Here is a 24,640-nt window from a genome sequence, read left to right on the forward strand (position 1 = left end):
CCACAAGTCTGGTTCATCCTTGGGAGCAATTTCCAAACGCCTGAAGGTACCACGTTCATCCGTACAAACAATAGTACGCAAGTATAAACACCATGGGACCACGCAGCGTGCGAAAAGTGCAAATCAATCCCACAACAATAGCAAAGGACCTTGTGAAGATGCTGGAGGAAACAGGTACAAAAGTATCTATATCCACAGTAAACGAGTTCTATATCGACATAACCTGAAAGGCCGCTCAGCAAGGAAGAAGCCACTGCTCCACAACAAAACCGCCATAAAAAAGCCAGACTACGGTTTGCAACTGCACATGGGGACAAAGATCGTACTTTTTGGAGAAATCTCCTCTGGTCTGATTAAACAAAAATAGAACTGTTTGGCCATAATGACCATCGTTATGTTTGGAGGAAAAAGGGGAAAGCTTGCAAGCCGAAGAACACCATCCTAATCGTGAAGCACGGGGGTGGCAACATCATGCTGTGGGGGTGCTTTGCTGCAGGAGGGACTGGTGCACTTCACAAAATAGATGGCATCATGAGGAAGGAAAATTATGTGGATATATTGAAGTAATATCTCAAAACATCAGTCAGGAAGTTAAAGCTTGGTCGCAAATGGGTCTTCCAAATGGACAATGACCCCAAGTATACTTCCAAAGTTGTGGCAAAATGGCTTAAGGACAACAAAGTCAAGGTATTGGAGTGGCCATCACAAAGACCTGACCTCAATCCTATAGAAAATGTGTGGGCAGAACTGAAAAAGCGTGTGCGAGCAAGGAGGCCTACAAACCTGACTCAGTTACACCAGCTATGTCAGGAGGAATGGGCCAAAATTCACCCAACTCATTGTGGGAAGCTTGTGGAAGGCTACCCAAAATGTTTGACCCAAGATAAACAATTTAAAGGCAATGCTACCAAATACTAATTGAGTGTATGTAAACTTCTGACCCACTGGGAATGTGATGAAATAAATAAAAGCTGAAATAAATAATTCTCTCTACTATTATTCTGACATTTCACATTCTTAAAGTAAAGTGGTGATCCTAACTGACCTAAGACAGGGAATTTTTACTAGGATTAAATGTCAGGAATTGTGAAAAACAGAGTTTAAATGTATTTGGCTAAGGTGTATGTAAACTTCCGACTTCAACTGTAGCTATGATCTTGACATACTGTAGATCACTAGTTCTGAACGATGGACAGAAATACAGCCATTAACAGCAGGTACTGTAAATCTCTGTTGTTGGTTGCCGTTTGTAGTTCTAGATAAATAATTGATATTTGAGTACACAGAAAGAGTTCAGGCCCATTTTACACTGTAATTACCCCCGCCCCCTCCCTCCTTCCCCATCCCCCAACCCTAATCCTATCCCCTCCATCCCATTACTACACAGAACACCAGTAATTTACATGTTTGAAGTACTGAAGAGATTAAATTGAGAAGTAGAGAATCAGAGGAATGTCTGGCCTGCTGCAGTGCATTCTGGGACTGTTGTTGTGTCAGTCAGAGCAGCCATTTTGTTTCCATGGGAAACCATGGTGTCGCCTCACGCCCTATTTACGTAGACCTGGAGGAGATAGAACACAGGAGTCAGTGAGTGGGTGACCAGTGAGAAACACACTCCCACACACACACCCGGTACATTTATTGAGACCGAGGCTATATATCCCTAGTGTTAGAGGAGGGTAAAACTTTCTTGCCGTTTTATTTGCAACAGAGCTGATGAAGCTGTCAGGAGAGGTGTCCTGCAGGCTAATAATATATTCACTTCCATTTGGGCTCAGGAACAAAAAAATTAATAATACAAAATAATAATAAATAGGTGGGTGCTTACATTTGTCCTGTTTCACACGTGTGTAAATTGCAAATTATTTGTATGCATATCCCACTCCCTTAGAGACACCCTCGGAGAGTGAAGTCATGGCCAGAGATCAACCATTATTGATGATGATCCTGGAACAATTAGGGTTAAATGCCTTGCTCAAGGGCACAGACAGATTTTTCACCTGGTCTGCTCAGGGATTCAAACCAGCGACTTTTCAGTCACTGGCCCAATGCTCTTAACCGTTAGGCTAGCTGCCACCACTGCACATATTGTTATGACGCTTCCTGCATAATTTAATATATCATTCAAATGAAAGTTGGGATGGTGGTTAAAAGGCAGAGTCTCTAATCTGTGGTGTGTCTATGTGCATAAATGCACGCACACACCCATGTAACCATTCGCACGTGCACACAGACACACACACACACATGACCAACCTACATATTCCCCTTAGCCCTCAGACAGGATATAGCAGGTTTAATAGTGTTGTTTACTCCAGTCAGACTTATTCATTCTCCCTAGCAGAGCTAGCAGAAACACAAAGAAAGTTTATACGAGTCACAGAAGAATATTCTGCCATGACACAATAACATAAACCTATACAATTCAAAGCTTGATTAATTTGATATGGGCTAATCTTCAATGAAAACACCCTGAGCTGGTATGTTCAGGTCTTTGAGTGTATGGTTAACAGGATCAGACAGGAAACCCAAACTCTAGACTTCCACACACCAGCCTACTTCTCAAATTTCCCACCCCCCAGAAAAGGAGCCTTATGTGGGCATACAGTAGCAGGAGACGGCTGCTCTTTTTGGGAGTGAGGGATAGAGAACATGAGAATAAACGTGTTCGCGAAGAAAAAGTACTAACACTTACCAACATGTCCTAAATGACACCCTATTCCCCATAAATGTCACAACTTTTTGCCAGAGCCACATATCTTTATCACTGGCCAAAAGTAGTGTACTATATTTTAGGGAATAGGGTTCCATTTGAGACAGTCCATAGTTCTGTCCTCTTTTCTCTGGGTCCATATAAAATGCCCTTGAACCCTATGACATCACACCATGGCACCATCTATCCACTGTCATTTTTAATTACTTGCTCGTTAGGCAAAAGCTGAAACGCTTATTAAAGTGGAGTAATTAAGGGCTTATTCCAATTAATGCTGTGTTAACGAAGAGAAGTTTCATCTTAATTAATATCAAAGACTAGCCGCAGAGAAACACACACAGGCCAAACACACACACGTACTTACAGGTACATGGGCTTTAAGAGGAGATGGGATGGTTTCTCATTGACATGGTAGAGGGGGAATGGGTCAAATCCACCAACAAAATCAACTGAAAACAAAAGGATCAAATGCAAAAAATTACAAATGAAATCAGAACATGACATACAGAAAGTGATGGGCAGAAAGAAATATAAATGAAACGACATCAAATGACAAAAATGGATTCTCAAAATAAATGAATGGAAGAAAACAAATGAAAGTGAAGAGAAAACAAAACAGAGAGGTAGACCTACAGTATGAGAGGGGTCAAAGGTTAGAATGTGTTGGCATGCCAAAAACAGATGGAGATGTGGCATTTCAGCTAGCTCTTTGATGTTCCATAAACACACACACTTTCCATATTTCTATTGACTAGTGGCACTATCTGAGGCAGAGGCACACTTCTGTGAGCGTAGGGGACGAGGTGAGAGTCAAAATAAGGTCTTTATCGCGGAAACACAGAGGGTGACCACTAAGTGACTGACCGAGAGACCAACTCTCTGTTTATTTACTCAGAAAAGAGAAGTACAGAGCGGAGCAAACAGTCAGTGAGAGTGAGAGAGAGAGTGAGAGTGAGAGAGAGAGAGAGAGAGATGGAGAGAGCGAGAGAGAGACAGAGAGACAGAAAGAGAAAGAGATATACTTCACTTGCTTTGGCAATAGTGTGTTATGCTTTTCACTCTGACTGACACAGGGCCAATGAGATTAGGTTAAAGGAGCGTGTGTGAAAACAGAATGTGCATTTATTATCACCATGGATACAAGAGCCCAGTAAACAACAGGATGCAGGGAATCTGACACATCGTTAGAGCAGGATCGTAATGTTGGTGGTGTTTCATGAAGATAACTAATCCGGAAGTGGCTCCACTTTCTTGAACAGTTATTTTATAAGAAATAAAAATAGGCAAATAGAATATTTGAAGTTCATTGCATTAACTATAGTTCCTGATGGGGCTAGTTATCAGCAGATTATTCAAAAAGAGGAGTGACAAGTTAACATGCTCCTCTCCTCTGTCTCCATTCCGGCTCCTTGGGATTCTCAGTTTGCGATATACAGAGCCCAAGTCCAGCCACTGGAGTTGGTCCATCACACACAGGCTGAGTGGCCGCTCCAGTAAGGTGAGTGACACAAACTAAGGTTAAACACACACACGCGTGCGGACGCATGCACACACGCACACATGCACGCACACGGCAAGTGATTTTCTTATTACAAGCAATCAGGGTTCCATGTCCTGCCTTGATAAGCAGTGTGCTGAAGAATAAGGTTAAGAGATAATGATGGATGTCATTTTCTCTCCCCCTGATCTCCTGCATAGCAGAACAGCAAGACACAGAGCGAGAGAGAAAAAAGGGAGAACGAGAGATAAAGAAAGAGAGGGTATGGGAGAGATCGAGCGAGATAGTGACTGTGAAAACCACACTGTGCCAGACCAGCCAGGTCACCCGTGATACAAGTCAGTATTCGATGTCCATCCATGTCTGAGGACGTCATGAGATGACGTGGAAACCAGCCACAAGGGGGCAACAGTGAGTGCTGTTACCTTCAAGTAATAATAATAATAATATGCCATTTAGCAGACGCTTTTATCCAAAGCGACTTACAGTCATGCGTGCATACATTTTTGTGTATGGGTGGTCCCGGGGATCGAACCCACTACCTTGGCGTTACAAGCGCTGTGCTCTACCAGCTGAGCTACAGAGGACCACAGGTTTCGGATTTGCTAGGGTGTTGTGGACGGGGATGGTGAATGGGCGTAAGCATCAGCTTCTGATTCCAAAGGCTTCAAATTCAAATCAAGCGATAGAAAGTTGTTTTTGATATTTTTGTTTTAAGCCTATCCCAAACCTTAACCCTTACCTTAACCATTCAAAGTAAATGCCTAACCTTAAGAATTTGGAGTTAATGCCTGAACTTAACCCTAACCTTAGAAATTAAGAACTAATGCCTAAACTTAACCTTAAACACTTCGAAATTTGACGTTTGAGAAACATGGACCAACATCTAATTCTGACGTGAGAGCTGGTAGACAGGGGTTGTGATATAATTGTGATGTGTAAATGAATTTGAACTAAATATGGTTCAAATACAGCTGTTTTCATGCTGTTCCAGTGATACATGTACTAACCTTTGTGGCAGTGTAGAGTAGCGACCAGGAAATAGGTTTTATATTGAATGTGAGAAGTAATCTCTCCCAGTGCTGTATATCTTTAATCAACTGAAGGTGTTCACCTACTGTAGATTTAGTGTGGTGTGCAGAGCAGTCTTGAAAAATGAACGGATCCCAGCGTTACACACTAGTATTGAATCTGGGTCGTCCTCACTGCTCAGATGTTATTCCACTGAGCTAAAGCCAAGGCCAAGTCTTCAGGTCTCAAGCAAGGTAAGGCTACTCATCATGCGAGCAGAGTTGACCGTACCACCTCTACATGAAAGCATGCCAGATATGGCAGGTATGTGGCTCAATGCGTTCATGTGGAGTAAATAAATAAGCAGTAATGTAGGGAGATTACTGTTTTTACTACGGAGAGGAAATGTTTAACGTCACAGGGGTTACGTTTAACTAACAGAGACATGGACCATCTATCTAACTGTCTATAACTACCTCTCACATTGCCTTTCTGAGAGAGAGAGAAAGAGAGAGAGAGAGAGAGAGAGAGAGAGAGAGAGAGAGAGAGAGAGAGAGAGAGAGAGAGAGAGAGAGAGAGAGAGAGAGAGAGAGAGAGAGAGAGAGGAAAACCTGGCTCCCTGTAGAGGAAAGGCCATGTAGCCACTGCACCACAGCAGAACCCGAGACAGAGCTGCATTTCCTGACAAAATGTCAATAATATAAAACAATTAGAGAGTGTAATTTCCCCAAATTTGAAAACCTTATTCCTGGTTTCAAAGACCTCTCTGATGAGAATAGGCTACCCGTCCTGCTGGGGGAGGACACAGAGAGCTGTGGGTTGGCAGCGCACTACATTCCTCTATACCATTGTTATTGTTATTGTTCAATGTATGGTTATTTTGACCCTTGATTATTGTTGTTACTGTTGTCCCATTGACAGTCTTGATTATTATAATTTAAGTTACGTTAACATTGTAAATGTATCACTTAATATCCAAAGTACACTTTGGCAATATGTACATTGTTATGTCATGCCAATAAAACAAATTGAATTGAATTGAATTGAGAGAGAGAGAGAGAGAGAGAGAGAGAGAGAGAGAGAGAGAGAGAGAGAGAGAGAGAGAGAGAGAGGGAGATGAGGGAGAGGAGAGAGAGAGAGAGAGAGGAAGAAGAGGGAGAGGAGAGACAGAGAGAGGGAGAGAGAGAGAGGGAGATGAGGGAGAGGAGAGAGAGGGAGAGAGAGAGGGAGACGAAGGAGAGGAGAGAGAGAGAGAGAGAGAGAGGGGGAGACGAGGGAGAGGAGAGAAAGAGAGAGGGAGAGAGAGAGGGCGAGAGAGAGAGGGAGACGAGAGAGCGAGAGAGAGGAAGAAGAGGGGAGAGAGAGAGAGAGAGAGAGAGAGGAAGAAGAGGGCGAGAGAGAGAGAGAGGAAGAAGAGGGCGAGAGAGAGAGAGTGAGAGAGGAAGAAGAGGGCAAGAGAGAGAGAGAGAGAGGAAGAAGAGGGCGAGAGAGAGAGAGAGGAAGAAGGGGGCGAGAGAGAGATAGAGAGAGAGAAAGAGAGAGAGAGGAAGAAGAGGGCGAGAGAGAGAGAGGAAGAAGAGGGCGAGAGAGAGAGAGAGAGAGAGAGGAAGAAGAGGGCGAGAGAGAGATAGAGAGAGAGAAAGAGAGAGAGAGGAAGAAGAGGGCGAGAGAGAGAGAGAGAGAGAGAGAGAGAGAGAGAGAGAGAGAGAGAGAGAGAGAGAGGATAGGGTGGAGACAGACTGAGATAAAAGGAGATAAAACACAGAGAAGCAGATATAAAGAACAGAGTGGAAAAATATGGCAGGAGAGAGAACATGGAACATGGCAGGAGAGAGATGGATGGGGTGAGTGTTAGAGGACAAGAGGGGAACAAAAGAGAGACAAGGGAGGAGAGAATGACAGGGCTGGACCACTGAGTCTGTCTGTGGACCTGGTCATGATAAGATCAAAAACGCAGTCATGGCTGGAGCCCTGATGCACGCATGCACATGCTCAAACACACACACATTTGCTGCCTGAATGCACTTCTGAGGGGGTTCCCTGGCCATGCATCAGAGTCTATGCTATGTTCTCTACAGTGTGTAGAGGGAGGGAGGGAGTGAGTGTGTGTAAGTGCTGTTTTGTGTTTAACTTTGTCATCAGCACAAAGAGTGAAGGAGGGAATGAAGCTGCCCATCACATCACCGTGGTAACAGAGTGATCACCATGCATTGGGGACGACTGACAAAGAATCCCTATGGAAACAGGCCCCTGCCAATACAGTTAATATCAATGGAAACTGGCCCTGTGTCAAAGTTTATACAAAGGGAAACCGGCCATGGAAACCGGACATGTGCCAATAAACTAATGATGAAGGATATGCTGCCACTTAGCTACTGCACTACAGACCATTGGCTTTAAAGAGAATTCATCATAAGGCTGTGTCCCAATTTTTCCATCTCATTCACTATTTGCACACTCCCTCCCGCCATCGTCCAATGTCTCCCACTTTACCCTCACATTCTTTCAATTCAATTTTTCAATTTAAGGGCTTTATTGGCATGGGAAACGTGTGTTAACATTGCCAAAGCAAGTGAAGTAGATAGTAAACAAAAGTGAAATAAACAATAAATATTAACAGTAAACATTACACTCAGAAGTTTCAAAAGAATAAAGACATTTCAAATGTCATATTATGTATATATACAGTGTTGTAACAATGTGCAAATAGTTAAAGTACAAATGGGAAAATAAATAAACATAAATATGGGTTGTATTTACAATGGTGTTTGTTCTTCACTGGTTGCCCTTTTCTTGTGGCAACAGGTCACAAATCTTGCAGCTGTGATGGCACACTGTGGTTTTTCACCCAGTAGATAAGGGAGTTTATCAAAATTGGGTTTGTTTTCGAATTCTTTGTGGATCGCTGTAATCTGAGGGAAATATGTGTCTCTAATATGGTCATACATTTGGCAGGAGGTTAGGAAGTGCAGCTCAGTTTCCACCTCATTTTGTGGGCAGTGTGCACATAGCCTGTCTTCTCTTGAGAGCCAGGTCTGCCTACGGCGGCCTTTCTCAATAGCAAGGCTATGCTCACTGAGTCTGTACATAGTCAAAGCTTTCCTTAAGTTTGGGTCAGTCACAGTGGTCAAGTATTCTGCCACTGTGTACTCTCTGTTTAGGGCCAAATAGCATTCTAGTTTGCTCTGTTTTTTTGTTTGTTCTTTCCAATGTGTCAAGTAATTCTCTTTTTGTTTTCTCATGATTTGGTTGGGTCTAGTTGTGTTGTTGTTGTTGTTGTCCTGGGGCTGTGTGGGGTCTGTTTGTGTTTGTGAACAGAGCCCCAGGACAAGCTTACTTAGGGGACTCTTCTCCAAGTTCATCTCTCTGTAGGTGATGGCTTTGTTATGGAAGGTTTGGGAATCGCTTCCTTTTAAATGGTTATAGAATTTAACAGCTCTTTTCTGGATTTTGATAATTAGCGGGTATTGGCCTAATTCTGCTCTGCATGCATTATTTGGTGTTTTACGTTGTACACGGAGGATGTTTTTGCAGAATTCTGCATGCAGAGTCTCAATTTGGTGTTTGTCCCATTTTGTGAATTCTTGGTTGGTGAGCGGACCCCAGACCTCAGAACCATAAAGGGCAATGGGTTCTATAACTGATTCAAGTATTTTTAGCCAGATCCTAATTGGTATGTCAAATTTTATGTTCCTTTTGATGGCATAGAAGGCCCTTCTTGCCTTGTCTCTCAGATCGTTCACAGCTTTGTGGAAGTTACCTGTGGCGCTGATGTTTAGGCCGAGGTATGTATAGTTTTTTGTGTGCTCTAGGGCAACGGTGTCTAGATGGAATTTGTATTTGTGGTCCTGGCAACTGGACCTTTTTTGGAACACCATTATTTTTGTCTTACTGAGATTTACTGTCAGGGCCCAGGTCTGACAGAATCTGTGCAGAAGATCTAGGTGCTGCTGTAGGCCCTCCTTGGTTGGTGACAGAAGCACCAGATCGTCAGCAAACAGAAGACATTTGACTTCAGATTCTAGTAGGGTTTTTCTCTAGCACATTCTTTCTCTCTCTCTCTCTCTCTCTGGCTCTGTTACCCGCATCCATCCATCTCACTGTAACTTACTTTCACCCCCTCCCCTCTCTCCCCCCTCCTCTTTATTTCCATCTCTCCCTCCCTCCCTCCCTCCCTCCCTCCCTCCCTCCCTCCCTCCTCCTCCCTCCCTCCCTCCCTCCCTCCCTCCCTCCCTCCCTCTCTCTCCCTCTCTCTCTCTCTCTCTCTCTCTCTCTCTCTCTCTCTCTCTCTCTCTCTCTCTCTCTCTCTCTCTCTCTCTCTCTCTCTCTCTCTCTCTCTCTCTCTCTCTCTCTCTCTCTCTCTCTCTCTCTCCCTCCCTCCCTCCCACCCTCCCTCCCACCCTCCCTCTCTCCCAACCTCCCTCCCTCTCCCTCCTCCCTGCCCAGTGAGCCAGTTCTGGTTGTGATGGTGATGGTCTTTACTGAGACAGTGACTAAGCACAGTGGGGTATGGCCCATGCTAACACCATGTCGCTCTACCTGCTCCCATCACAGGTCTACACACCCATCCAGTCACCTCTCCTTCCTTCCCTTCTCTCTCTCTCTGTTGCCCACTGACTCCTTCTCTACCATCCATTTTTATCTCACCCTATCGCACCCCAGGTCCATTCCCCCCATCAATTTTCTGTTTACTTATCTCCCTTTCTCTTCCTCCCTTCTTTTTTCTAATTTGACTCCAGGGGATTTACTGAGACAGTGAGTCAGCACAGAGGAGCGCCACAGTTAGCCGTCACGCTAGGCTAATGCTAAGCTAACGCTAGGATAAAGCTTATGCTATGCGGTAACTCTCTGACCTACTTTCCAAAGAGGCTTTTCCCCTCCACTCGCTCCGACTGGGTGTCTGCTCTATGCTGATAACTGGACGCGCATACACATGCACACACTCAGCACTCCAGCTCATGCTAATAGGAACATACAGTAAGGCCTGAGAGAAATAAAGCTGATCCTTGAGCCGAGTGTGATGCTCACTGTTCTGTCCTTTGCGGTTCTTCTTTGCCGGAGAGTGTGTGTGTCTGTGTGTGTGAGTGTATGTGTGTGTGTGTGTGTCTGTGTCTGTGTGTGTGTGTGTGTGTCTGTGTGTGTGTGTGTGTGTGTGTGTCTGTGTGTGTGTGTCTGTGTGTGTGTGTGTGTGTCTGTGTGTGTGTGTGTCTGTGTGTGAGTGTGTGTGTGTGTGTCTCTGTGTGTGTGTGTGTGTGTCTGTGTGTGTGTGTGTCTGTATGTGTCTGTGTGTGTGTGTGTGTCTGTATGTGTCTGTGTGTGTGTGTCTGTGTGTGTGTGTGTCTGTGTGTGAGTGTCTGTATGTGTGTGTGTGTGTGTGTGTGTGTGTGTGTGTGTGTGTGTGTGTGTGTGTGTGTGTGTGTGTGTGTGTGTCTGTGTGTGTGCGTGTGTGTGTGTCTGTGTGTCCTCAGGTGCGGTAAGTATCTGAGTATTTCTGCTCTCTCTCCTGTCCTCCTCTTTCCTCCATTCATCTTCCGCTCCCCCCCTCTCCTGTATGGGAGAGGTATTCCACCTCTCCTGTATGGGTGAGGTACTCCACCTCTCCTGTATGGGTGAGGTACTCCACCTCTCCTGTATGGGTGAGGTATTCCACCTCTCCTGTATGGGTGAGGTACTCCACCTCTCCTGTATGGGTGAGGTACTCCACCTCTCCTGTATGGGTGAGGTATTCCACCTCTCCTGTATGGGTGAGGTATTCCACCTCTCCTGTATGGGTGAGGTATTCCACCTCTCCTGTATGGGTGAGGTACTCCACCTCTCCTGTTTGGGTGAGGTATTCCACCTCTCCTGTATGGGTGAGGTACTCCACCTCTCCTGTTTGGGTGAGGTATTCCACCTCTCCTGTATGGGTGAGGTACTCCACCTCTCCTGTTTGGGTGAGGTACTCCACCTCTCCTGTTTGGGTGAGGTATTCCACCTCTCCTGTATGGGTGAGGTATTCCACCTCTCCTGTATGGGTGAGGTACTCCACCTCTCCTGTATGGGTGAGGTACTCCACCTCTCCTGTATGGGTGAGGTATTCCACCTCTCCTGTATGGGTGAGGTACTCCACCTCTCCTGTATGGGTGAGGTACTCCACCTCTCCTGTATGGGTGAGGTATTCCACCTCTCCTGTTTGGGTGAGGTATTCCACCTCTCCTGTATGGGTGAGGTACTCCACCTCTCCTGTTTGGGTGAGGTATTCCACCTCTCCTGTATGGGTGAGGTACTCCACCTCTCCTGTTTGGGTGAGGTATTCCACCTCTCCTGTATGGGTGAGGTACTCCACCTCTCCTGTTTGGGTGAGGTATTCCACCTCTCCTGTATGGGTGAGGTATTCCACCTCTCCTGTATGGGTGAGGTATTCCACCTCTCCTGTATGGGTGAGGTACTCCACCTCTCCTGTTTGGGTGAGGTATTCCACCTCTCCTGTATGGGTGAGGTATTCCACCTCTCCTGTATGGGTGAGGTATTCCACCTCTCCTGTATGGGTGAGGTATTCCACCTCTCCTGTATGGGTGAGGTATTCCACCTCTCCTGTATGGGTGAGGTATTCCACCTCTCCTGTATGGGTGAGGTATTCCACCTCTCCTGTTTGGGTGAGGTATCCCACTTCTCCTTTGTGGGTGAGGTATGCAGAGCCTGAATATTTATCAACCAGAGCCTGGCTTAATGAGGCAGCTAGGAATAACCAGAGACCTCAAACTTATTCACCCTGCCTTCAATAACTACACACAGAGAGGGAGACAAATAGAGAGATAGAGACAGAGAGAGAAAGAAAGAGAGAGAGAGAAAGAAAGAAAGAAAAACAGAGAGAGAAAAAGAGAGAGTGACCAAGACAAAGGAGATGATTGTGGACTACAGGAAAAAAAAGAGGACTGAGCACACCCCCATTCTCATCGACGGGGCTGTAGTGGAACAGGTTGAGAGCTTCAAGTTCCTTGGTGTCCACATCACCAACAAACTATCATGGTCCAAACACACCAAGACAGTCGTGAAGAGGGCACGACAAAGCCTATTTCCCCTCAGGAGACTGAAAAGATTTGGCATGGGTCCTCAGATCCTCAAAAAGTTATACAGCTGCACCATCGAGAGCATCCTGACTGGTTGCATCACCGCCTGATATGGCAACTGCTCGGCCTCCGACTGCAAGGCACTACAGAGGGTAGTGCGTACGGCCCAGTACATCACTGGGGCCAAGCTTCCTGCCATCCAGGACCTCTATACCAGGCGGTGTCAGAGGAAGGCCCTCAAAATTGTCAAAGACTCCAGCCACCCTAGTCATAGACTGTTCTCTCTGCTACCGCACGGCAAGCGGTACCGGAGCACCAAGTCTAGGTCCAAAAGGCTTCTCAACAGCTGCTACCCCCAAGCCATAAGACTCCTGAACAGCTAATCATGGCTACCCGAACTACTTGCACTGCCCCCCCACCCCCACCCCATCTTTTTACGCTGCTGCTACTCTGTTAATTATTTATGCATAGTCACTTTAACTCTACCCACATGTACATATTACCTCAACTAGCCGGTGCCCCCGCACATTGACTCTGCACCGGTACCCCACTGTATATAGCCTTTTTTCTCAACACTTTTTTGTTGTTGTTGTTTTATTTGACTTCTTTATTAAAAAATAAATGCATTGTTGGTTAAGGGCAGTAAGTAAGCATTTCACGGTAATGTCTACACCTGTTGTATTCGGCACATGTGGCAAATAAAATTTGATTTAATTTGATTTGATTAGAGAGAGCCAGAGATAGATCCCTTTACATTTTCAGATATAAAATGGATCCTGACACATAATCATTCCATGCACCTGCTTAGAGAATGAGAGGGGGAAAGATGCAAGAGAGAAGAACCGAGGAGGAAATGAAGAGAGAAGGGAGGAGTAGGAGAGGAGAAAAATAAGATAAGAAGTGAGGAGAAGGATGGAGAGAAAAGAGAGGGAAAACTTTGAGCTGGCAAAACGATGCTGATGAAGTCTGGCAGCTCAGTGAGAGAACATAGTCTGGGGAGCTCAGTGAAGGAACATAGTCCGGGGAGCTCAGTGAGAGAACATAGTCCGGGGAGCTCAGTAACAGAACATAGCCCGGGGAGCTCAGTGAAGGAACATAGTCCGGGGAGCTCAGTGAAGGAACATAGTCTGGGGAGCTCAGTGAAGGAACATAGTCGGGGGAGCTCAGTGAAGGTACATAGTCTGGGGAGCTCAGTGAAGGAACATAGTCTGGGGAGCTCAGTGAAGGAACGTAGTCTGGGGAGCTCAGTGAAGGAACATAGTCTGGGGAGCTCAGTGAAGGAACATAGTCCGGGGTGCTCAGTGAAGGAACATAGTCCGGGGAGCTCAGTGAGAGAACATAGTCTGGGGAGCTCAGTGAAGGAACATAGTCCGGGGAGCTCAGTGAGAGAACATAGTCTGGGGAGCTCAGTGAAGGAACATAGTCTGGGGAGCTCAGTGAAGGAACATAGTCGGGGGAGCTCAGTGAAGGTACATAGTCTGGGGAGCTCAGTGAAGGAACATAGTCTGGGGAGCTCAGTAAAGGAACATAGTCTGGGGAGCTCAGTGAAGGAACATAGTCGGGGGAGCTCAGTGAAGGAACATAGTCCGGGGAGCTCAGTGAGAACATAGTTTGGGGAGCTCAGTGAAGGAACATAGTCCGGGGAGCTCAGTGAGAGAACATAGTCTGGGGAGCTCAGTGAAGGAACATAGTCTGGGGAGCTCAGTGAAGGAACATAGTCTGGGGAGCTCAGTGAAGGAACATAGACTGGGGAGCTCAGTGAAGGAACAAAGTCTAATCTGACACTTCAAATGAGTGTGGAAATGAAGCGAGCATAGCACTTTAGTGTGTGTGTGTATGTGTGTGTGTGTGTGTGCGTGCGTGTGTGTGTGTATGTGTGTGTGTGTGTGTGTGTGTGCGTGTGTGTGCGTGCGTGTGTGTGTATGTGCGTGCATAGCATTGAAAAGAAAGGAGACACGTACACATGCATGGAGCTGATTACAATATCAAAGAGAAAGGGCTTGGAGGCTGTGTAGCTCTGTTTCAAAGCAGCTTTCAATTTCCAAAACCAGCCAGCCAGGCAGCCAGGATCAGACTAGAACTACTGAATAATTAAAACTAGGAAAGAATACTGAATCAGCCACTTCTCTTTTCTACTTTTCTTTCCCCCATTTTTATTCAGTGTGTTGTTGTTGTACTTATCAATCTATTTGTACAAAGACACATGCACGTAGCACACACTTACACACACACACACACACTTTCTCTGTGTGTCTTTGTGTGCTTTTCAAAGTGAATGTCTGTCCCCTGCGCCCTTACACAAACAGTATATGTGCCAACTGTCCACACAACGGATGGATGGGCCGCGAGGTCACAAAAAACAAAGCCAAAAGGGAAACCGCAGTGAGGGAAAAGTCAATTACTTATTTTGAAGTTGACTCCCGCCAACCAGAATGGTATTTCCCTCTGGGGATAACTTAGGGGTGATTGATTATGCGATAGTACCGCCCAGAGCCAGGGAGAGGTGGGGGCGACACTAAACATTCACAGCCACTGAATCTCTGGTATGTGACCTCCACCAAAGAAGAGGTGGTTGTATTTCCACACCAACCGCCCCAAACACACACACGCTTTCTTTCAAAATGTTATTTCACTCACTAAACTTGTGTGTACAACCGTTGTAAATGTGCATTCTATTAACCACTGTCACTACACCACTACGCCTTCTGCCACCTGATTGGTTAACCCTCAATGTGACCTCTGACCTCAAGGCTATGAGGTCACTGCTACAATGAGCTGTTCTTCAGATGTGTGTCTCTCTCTCTCACTCCCTCTCTCTCTACCTCTTCTCACTCCCTCTCTCTCTACCTCTTCTCACTCCCTCTCTCTCTACCTCTTCTCACTCCTTCTCTACCTCATCTCACTCCCTCTCTCTACCTCTTCTCACTCCCTCTCTCTCTACCTCTTCTCACTCCCTCTCTCTCTACCTCTTCTCACTCCCTCTCTCTCTACCTCTTCTCACTCCCTCTCTCTCTACCTCTTCTCACTCCCTCTCTCTCTACCTCTTCTCACTCCCTCTCTCTCTACCTCTTCTCACTCCCTCTCTTTCATCTTTCCCTTTTTCTCCACACCTATCACCAGTTTCCTGTTTCCCAATCTCTCTCTTCAACCCCCCCTGTATTAGCCAACTATACTGAACAAAAATATAAACGCAACATGTAAAGTGTTGGTCCCATGTTTCATGAGCTGAAATAAAACCTCCCAGAAATTTTCCATACGAACAAAAAGCTTATTTCTCTCAAATGTTGTGCACAAATTTCTTTACATCCCTGTTAGTGAGCATTTCTCCTTTGCCAAGATAATCCATCCACCTAACAGGTGTGGCATATCAAGAAGCTGATTAAACAGCATGATCATTACACAGGTGCACCTTGTGCTGGGGACAATAAAAGGCCCCTCTAAAATGTGCAGTTTTGTCACACAACACAATGCCACAGATGTCTCAAGTTTTGAGGGAGCGTGCAATTGACATGCTGACTGCAGGAATGTCCAACAGAGCTAATGCCAGATATTTGAATGTTAATTTCTCTATCATAAACTGCCTCCAATGTTGTTTTAGAGAAATTGGCAGTACGTCCAACTGGCCTCACAACCGCAGACCATGTGTAACCATGCCAGCCCAGGACCTCCACATCTGGCTTCTTCACCTGTGGGATCGTCTGACGAGGGGGGGGGGGGTATTTCTGTCTGTAATGAAGCGCTTTAGTGGGAAAAAACTAATTCTAATTGGCTGGGCCTTGCTCCCCAGTGGGTGGGCCTGGCTCTCAAGTGGGTGGCCTATGCCCTCCCAGGCCCACCCATGGCTGCGCCCCTGCCCAGTCATGTGAAATCCATAGATTAGGGCCTAAATAATTTATTTCAGTTGACTGATTTGTAACTCAGTAAAATATTTTAAATTGCTGCATGTTGCGTTTATATTTTCGTTCAGTATATATAGGCAATTCTAGAAAATATGGATATGTTGCAGTGGTGGGTGGGAGCAGTACTGTACTGCAGATGACAAAAACACACTCTGTTTTTCACACTACCATCCACCGACCACCACCATGAGAACTGACAGCTGGGGAAACGGATGACAGACATGTGGAGAGAGAGAGAAAGAGGGGGAGAGAGAGAGAGAGAGAGAGAGAGAGAGAGAGAGAGAGAGAGAGAGAGAGAGAGAGAGAGAGAGATGTAGAGAGAGAGAGAGAAAGAGGGGGAGAGAGAGAGAGAGAGAGAGAGAGAGAGAGAGAGAGAGAGAGAGAGAGAGAGAGAGAGAGAGAGAGAGAGAGAGAGAGAGAGAGAGAGAGAGAGAGAGAGAGAGGGGGGAGAGAGAGAGAGAGAGAGAGAGAGAGAGAGAGAGAGAGAGAGAGAGAGAGAGAGATGTAGAGAGAGAGAGAGAGAGAGAGAGAGAGAGAGAGAGAGAGAGAGAGAGAGAGAGAGAGAGAGTGTGAATGAGAAAAGGGAAGTGGGGATTAGCCAGGTGTTCAAATAAAGGTCAAGATGGACTGAAAGACATCCCAAGAAGAGGTGAAGAAAATGTGAGGACACTATAGGGAAATAAAATTGGGTCAAGGGTGTGAGGGAGAGAGAGAGAGAATGAAATGGTTGGATGGGAGACAGAGTGAAGGAGACCAGCTGGGAGGGGAGGAAGGGAGGAGAGTACAAGGGGATTGAGGGAGGTTTTAATTAGCTACAGGCACACCTCTCATCTCCTCTTTTCTCCTATTCCTCATCTCCTGTCTATTTTTTATTTTTTTTTAGGTGGTAGATCAGCTTTAATCTTGCAGATAGATTGTAACTTCCATCAATGTAATTGTCTGCATCACTCCGGGATGCTGACCTAAGCAGACTTGCAAAGAAAAAATCCAGTGTCTGTGTTCTTTTTCCCATCTTAAATCTTTTATTTTTATTGGCCAGTCTGAGATATTAACAGCTGTTAATGTAAATATACATTACATTTAAGTCATTTAGCAGACACTCTTATCCAGAGCGACTTACAGTTACTGAATACATTTTCTATATTTTTTAAATATTTTTTTTTATACTGGTCCCCCATGGGAATCGAACCCACAACCCTGGCGTTGCAAACGCCATGCTCTATCAACTGAGCTACATCCCTGCCGGCCATTCCCTCCCCTACCCTGGACAACGCTAGGCCAATTGTGCGCTGCCCATGAGTCTCCCGGTCGCGGCCGGCTGCGACAGAGCCTGGATTCGAACCAGGATCTCTAGTGGCACAGCTAGCACTGCGATGCAGTGCCTTAGACCACTGCGCCACTCAGGAGACTGAGATATGGTTTTTTCTTTGCAACTCTGCCTAGAAGGTCAGCATCCCGGAGTCGCCTCTTCACTGTTGACGTTGAGACTGGTGTTTTGCGGGTACTATTTAATGAAGCTGCCAGTTGAGGACCTGTGAGGCGTCTGTTTCTCAAACTAGACACTCTAGTGTATTTGTCCTCTTGCTCAGTTGTGCACCGGGGCCTCCCACTCCTCTTTCTATTCTGGTTAGAGCCAGTTTGCGCTGTTCTGTGAAGGGAGTAGTACACAGCGTTGTACGAGATCTTCAGTTTCTTGGCAATTTCTCGCATGGAATAGTCTTCATTTCTCAGAACAAGAATAGACTGACGAGTTTCAGAAGAAATCTATATGTTTCTGGCCATTTTGATCCTGTAATCGAACCCACAATTGCTGATGCTCCAGATACTCAACTAGTCTCAAGAAGGCCAGTTTTATTGCTTCTTTAATCAGCACAACGGTTTTCAGCTGTGCTAACATAATTGCAAAAGGGTTTTCGAATGATCAATTAGCCTTTTAAAATGATAAACTTGGATTAGCAAACACAACGTGCCATTGGAACACAGGACTGATGGTTGGCTGATAATGGGCCTCTGTACGCCTATGTAGATATTCCATAAAAAATCTGCCATTTCCAGCTACAATAGCCAATTACAACATTAACAATGTCTACACTCTATTTCTGATCAATTTGATGTTATTTTAATGGAAAAAAACAAGGACATTTCTAAGTGACCCCAAACTTTTGAACGGTAGTGTACATATATATATATATATACAGTGGGGAAAAAAAGTATTTAGTCAGCCACCAATTGTGCAAGTTCTCCCACTTAAAAAGATGAGAGGCCTGTAATTTTCATCATAGGTACACGTCAACTATGACAGACAAAATGAGAAAAAAAAATCCAGAAAATCACATTGTAGGATTTTTAATGAATTTATTTGCAAATTATGGTGGAAAATAGGTATTTAGTCAATAACAAAAGTTTCTCAATACTTTGTTATATACCCTTTGTTGGCAATGACACAGGTCAAACGTTTTCTGTAAGTCTTCACAAGGTTTTCACACACTGTTGCTGGTATTTTGGCCCATTCCTCCATGCAGATCTCCTCTAGAGCAGTGATGTTTTGGGGCTGTCGCTGGGCAACATGGACTTTCAACTCCCTCCAAAGATTTTCTATGGGGTTGAGATCTGGAGAATGGCTAGGCCACTCCAGGATCTTGAAATGCTTCTTACGAAGCCACTCCTTCGTTGCCCGGGCGGTGTGTTTGGGATCATTGTCATGCTGAAAGACCCAGCCACGTTTCATCTTCAATGCCCTTGCTGATGGAAGGAGGTTTTCACTCAAAATCTCACGATACATGGCCCAATTCATTCTTTCCTTTACATGGATCAGTCGTCCTGGTCCCTTTGCAGAAAAACAGCCCCAAAGCATGATATTTCCACCCCCATGCTTCACAGTAGGTATGGTGTTCTTTGGATGCAACTCAGCACTCTTTGTCCTCCAAACACGACGAGTTGAGTTTTTACCAAAAAGTTCTATTTTGGTTTCATCTGACCATATGACATTCTCCCAATCCTCTTCTGGATCATCCAAATGCACTCTAGCAAACTTCAGACGGGCCTGGACATGTACTGGCTTAAGCAGGGGGACACGTCTGGCACTGCAGGATTTGAGTCCCTGGCGGCGTAGTGTGTTACTGATGGTAGGCTTTGTTACTTTGGTCCCAGCTCTCTGCAGGTCATTCACTAGGTCCCCCCGTGTGGTTCTGGGATTTTTGCTCACCGTTCTTGTGATCATTTTGACCCCACGGGGTGAGATCTTGCGTGGAGCCCCAGATCGAGGGAGATTATCAGTGGTCTTGTATGTCTTCCATTTCCTAATAATTGCTCCCACAGTTGATTTCTTCAAACCAAGCTGCTTACCTATTGCAGATTCAGTCTTCCCAGCCTGGTGCAGGTCTACAATTTTGTTTCTGGTGTCCTTTGACAGCTCTTTGGTCTTGGCCATAGTGGAGTTTGGAGTGTGACTGTTTGAGGTTGTGGACAGGTGTCTTTTATACTGATAACAAGTTCAAACAGGTGCCATTAATACAGGTAACGAGTGGAGGACAGAGGAGCCTCTTAAAGAAGAAGTTACAGGTCTGTGAAAGCCAGAAGTCTTGCTTGTTTGTAGGTGACCAAATACTTATTTTCCACCATAATTTGCAAATAAATTCATTAAAAATCCTACAATGTGATTTTCTGGAGAAAAAAAATCTCAATTTGTCTGTCATAGTTGACGTGTACCTATGATGAAAATTACAGGCCTCTCTCATCTTTTTAAGTGGGAGAACTTGCACAATTGGTGGCTGACTAAATACTTTTTTTCTCCACTGTATATATATATATATATATACAGTGGGGAGAACAAGTATTTGATACACTGCCAATTTTGCAGGTTTTTCTACTTACAAAGCATGTAGAGGTCTGTCATTTTTATCATAGGTACACTTCAACTGTGAGAGACGGAATCTAAAACAAAAATCAATAAAATCACATTGTATGATTTTTAAGTAATTAATTTGCATTTTATTGCATGACATAAGTATTTGATCACCTACCAACCAGTAAGAATTCCGGCTCTCACAGACCTGTTAGTTTTTCTTTAAGAAGCCCTCCTGTTCTCCACTCATTACCTGTATTAACTGCACTTGTTTGAACTCGTTACCTGTATAATATACACCTGTCCACACACTCAATCAAACAGACTCCAACCTCTCCACAATGGCCAAGACCAGAGAGCTGTGTAAGGACATCAGGGATAAAATTGTAGACCTGCACAAGGCTGGGATGGGCTACAGGACAATAGGCAAGCAGCTTGGTGAGAAGGCAACAACTGTTGGCGCAATTATTAGAAAATGGAAGAAGTTCAAGATGACGGTCAATCATCCTCGGTCTGGGTCTCCATGCAAGATCTCACCTCGTGGGGCATCAATGATCATGAGGAAGGTGAGGGATCAGCCCAGAACTACACGGCAGGACCTGGTCAATGACCTGAAGAGAGCTGGGACCACAGTCTCAAAGAAAACCATTAGTAACACACTACGCCGTCATGGATTAAAATCCTGCAGCGTACGCAAGGTCCCCCTGCTCAAGCCAGCGCATGTCCAGGCCCGTATGAAGTTTGCCAATGACCATCTGGATGATCCAGTGGAGGAATGGGAGAAGGTCATGTGGTCTGATGAAACAAAAATAGAGCTTTTTGGTCTAAACTCCACTCGCCGTGTTTGGAGGAAGAAGAAGGATGAGTACAACCCCAAGAACACCATCCCAACCGTGAAGCATGGAGGTGGAAACATCATTCTTTGGGGATGCTTTTCTGCAAAGGGGACAGGACGACTGCACCGTATTGAGGGGAGGATGGATGGGGCCATGTATCGCGAGATCTTGGCCAACAACCTCCTTCCCTCAGTAAGAGCATTGAAGATGGGTCGTGGCTGGGTCTTCCAGCACGACAACGACCCGAAACACACAGCCAGGGCAACTAAGGAATGGCTCCGTAAAAAGTATCTCAAGGTCCTGGAGTGGCCGAGCCAGTCTCCAGACCTGAACCCAATAGAAAATCTTTGGAGGGAGCTGAAAGTCCGTATTGCCCAGTGACAGCCCCGAAACCTGAAGGATCTGGAGAAGGTCTGTATGGAGGAGTGGGCCAAAATCCCTGCTGCAGTGTGTGCAAACCTGGTCAAGACCTACAGGAAACGTATGATCTCTGTAATTGCAAACAAAGGTTTCTGTACCAAATATTAAGTTCTGCTTTTATGATGTATCAAATACTTATGTCATGCAATAAAATGCAAATGAATTACTTAAAAATCATACAATGTGATTTTCTGGATTTTTGTTTTAGATTCCGTCTCTCACAGTTGAAGTGTACCTATGATAAAAATTACAGACCTCTACATGCTTTGTAAGTAGGAAAACCTGCAAAATCGGCAGTGTATCAAATACTTGTTCTCCCCACTGTATATCCTTTAAAAATATATATTTCCCTTTATTACTTTCCAACCCCACCACCCTAGTGAACAACAACGCTTAGGCCTCTACTTCCAGGTTATACATACTCATCTCCTGTCTTGCCATGTAGTTACATTGTGGTTCATTTAGGGGGTGTGTAAGTCTGTGTCTGTGTGTGTGTGTGTGTGTGTGTGTGTGTGAGTGAGTGAGTGAGTGAGAGAGAGAGAGAGAGAGAGAGAGAGAGAATGTGTGTGGGTGTTCAGTTAAGTTGTAATACTCACAGCTGTCTTCCTCTTCAGTGATGGCGCTGACGACGTAACAGGCGTACACGAAGCCCAGGAGCTGGGAACACACAAACACACACACACACACAGCGGGTTAGAACACACAGAGAGTTAGAACACACAGAGAGTTAGAACAAACAGAGAGTTAGAACACACAGAGAGTTAGAACACACAGAGTTAGAACACACAAACACACACACAGAGGGTTAGAACACACAGAGTTAGAACACACAGAGAGTTAGAACACACAGAGAGTTAGAACACACAGAGAGTTAGAACACACAAACACACACACAGCGGGTTAGAACACACAGAGAGTTAGAACACACAGAGTTAGAACACACAGAGAGTTAGAACACACAAACACACACACAGCGGGTTAGAACACACAGAGAGTTAGAACACACAGAGAGTTAGAACACACAGAGAGTTAGAACACACAAACACACACACAGCGGGTTAGAACACACAGAGAGTTAGAACACACAGATAGTTAGAACACACAGAGTTAGAACACACAGAGAGTTAGAACACACAAACACACACACAGCGGGTTAGAACACACAGAGAGTTAGAACACACAAACACACACACAGCGGGTTAGAACACACAGAGAGTTAGAACACACAGAGAGTTAGAACACACAAACACACACACAGCGGGTTAGAACACACAGAGAGTTAGAACACACAGAGAGTTAGAACACACAGAGAGTTAGAACACACAAACACACACACAGCGGGTTAGAACACACAGAGAGTTAGAACACACAGAGAGTTAGAACACACAAACACACACACAGCGGGTTAGAACACACAGAGAGTTAGAACAGACAGAAAGTTAGAACACACAGAGTTAGAACACACAGAAAGTTAGAACACACAGAGAGTTAGAACACACAGTTAGAACACACAGAGAGTTAGAACACACAGGGAGTTAGAACACACTTAGAACACACAGAACACACAGTTAGAACACACAGAGAGTTAGAACACACAGTTAGAACACACAGAGAGTTAAAACACACAGAGAGTTAGAACACACAGAGTTAGAACACACAGAGAGTTAGAACACACAAACACACACACAGCGGGTTAGAACACACAGAGAGTTAGAACACACAGAGAGTTAGAACACACAAACAGCGGGTTAGAACACACAGAGAGTTAGAGCACACAGAGAGTTAGAACACACAAACACACACACAGCGGGTTAGAACACACAGAGAGTTAGAACAGACAGAAAGTTAGAACACACAGAGTTAGAACACACAGAAAGTTAGAACACACAGAGAGTTAGAACACACAGTTAGAACACACAGAGAGTTAGAACACACAGGGAGTTAGAACACACTTAGAACACACAGAACACACAGTTAGAACACACAGATAGTTAGAATACACAGAGAGTTAAAACACAGAGAGTTGGAACACACAGAGAGTTAGAACACACAGAACGTTAGAACACACAGAGAGTTAGAACACACAGAGTTAGAACACACAGTTAGAACACACAGAGAGTTAGAACACAGAGAGTTAGAACACACAGAGAGTTAGAACACACTTAGAACACACATAACACACAGTTAGAACACACAGATAGTTAGAACACACAGAGAGTTGGAACACACAGTTAGAACACACAGAGAGGGGTGGCTCATTCCATGAGAAGAGTGCCTTTTGCATCCCTTTGACATTTTAAGTAGAAATTGTGCACCAATATTGAATTGTAAAAGCATGTTTGAATATCAATAAAGGCTTGCTAAAGTGCCAAAATGTCCCTCCGTCAACCCTGTGTCAGTTCCAGGAAGATTTCAACCCACTTAATCCTAAAATGTCTCTAAGTTTCACCATCATTGTAAAGCCCTAGTTATTTGGTTGCTTTGACAAAGTAATTTTTTGAAGATTATTATTATTTAGTGATACATTTCCGTCTGTCTCTAATTTTAAGGTCAACCCTGTTACGTGAACTGAACTCTCGTTTTAATATGGTGAAACTATTCCTTTATAAATAATATTTTCAAAAGAAACATTGAACATCTAATAGTGAAATCATAGTTTAAAAGCAGGTGAGCTGGTTCTACTCCTTTTGGCCATTTTCTGGTGTTTTGTGGTGGAAAACTGAGTGGGTCGAGCGTAACACGTCAACCCTGTTACCCATAGATAGACAGGCTAGAAATGTAGAAGAAAAAAAGTATAATTGTGAAGCTTGCATTCAATTGCCATTCCCTGTTGCACACAACAAGCTTAAATTCCCTCTGTCGCAAGGGGATTAATGGCTGATTTAAAATTACAGTCAACTTTGTTACTTTATTCGGGATTTAACAGGCACTTACTATAGTATTTTTTTCAATTTAACCTCTTGAGCTGGGAAAATGTGTTTTTCATGACAGAATGTAACAATTAGATAAAGCAAAAGGTTCCGTTTAAATTAAGGATTACATTTTTATCATCAATTGCACACAAGGTCCAACCGAAACTTGACTTCCCCTTTTAACCCAACCCCTCTGAATCTGAGAGGTGCGGGGGGCTGCCACATTGGGCACCTTGGGAGCTGTTGTTGTGGTGATTTACAGTTTTTGCTTACACACTAAAACCGAATGCTTAGACCAAAGCCTCAATACCTAAACTTCTTGTAGCATACCTTAAACACAGTGTAACCATAGCTTAAACACAATGTCAACTTTGCACTTTGTTTGCAATTCTGTAACACACTTATTGCGAAACACTACACACGTTTTCTTACATTAGACACTTTGTTCAAAAACGAAA

General features: G+C 44.7%; 1 protein-coding gene across 3 annotated transcripts in view; it reads right to left on the reverse strand.

Moving 5' to 3' along the window:
- Nucleotides 1-1,369: 1,369 nt before the first annotated feature.
- LOC121545323 (sodium/potassium-transporting ATPase subunit beta-1-interacting protein 3-like) overlaps nucleotides 1,370-24,640 on the reverse strand; it is a 102,842-nt gene continuing 79,571 nt past the window's right edge. Inside the window, exons 5-7 of one of the 3 annotated variants that reach the window (XM_041855741.1) lie at nucleotides 21,867-21,927; nucleotides 3,078-3,162; nucleotides 1,370-1,561 (exon numbers count right to left, since the gene is read on the reverse strand). In XM_041855741.1, coding sequence (XP_041711675.1) covers nucleotides 1,552-1,561; nucleotides 3,078-3,162; nucleotides 21,867-21,927 — 156 coding nt within the window. In that variant the 3' untranslated portion in view covers nucleotides 1,370-1,551. Of the gene's footprint in view, nucleotides 1,562-3,073; nucleotides 3,163-21,866; nucleotides 21,928-24,640 lie in introns of those variants that run through there. The other 2 variants (XM_041855744.1, XM_041855742.1) reach the window with 2 other exon arrangements.

This window comes from Coregonus clupeaformis, chromosome 30, assembly GCF_020615455.1.
Source record: "Coregonus clupeaformis isolate EN_2021a chromosome 30, ASM2061545v1, whole genome shotgun sequence".
NCBI classification, from domain to species: Eukaryota; Metazoa; Chordata; class Actinopteri; order Salmoniformes; family Salmonidae; genus Coregonus; species Coregonus clupeaformis.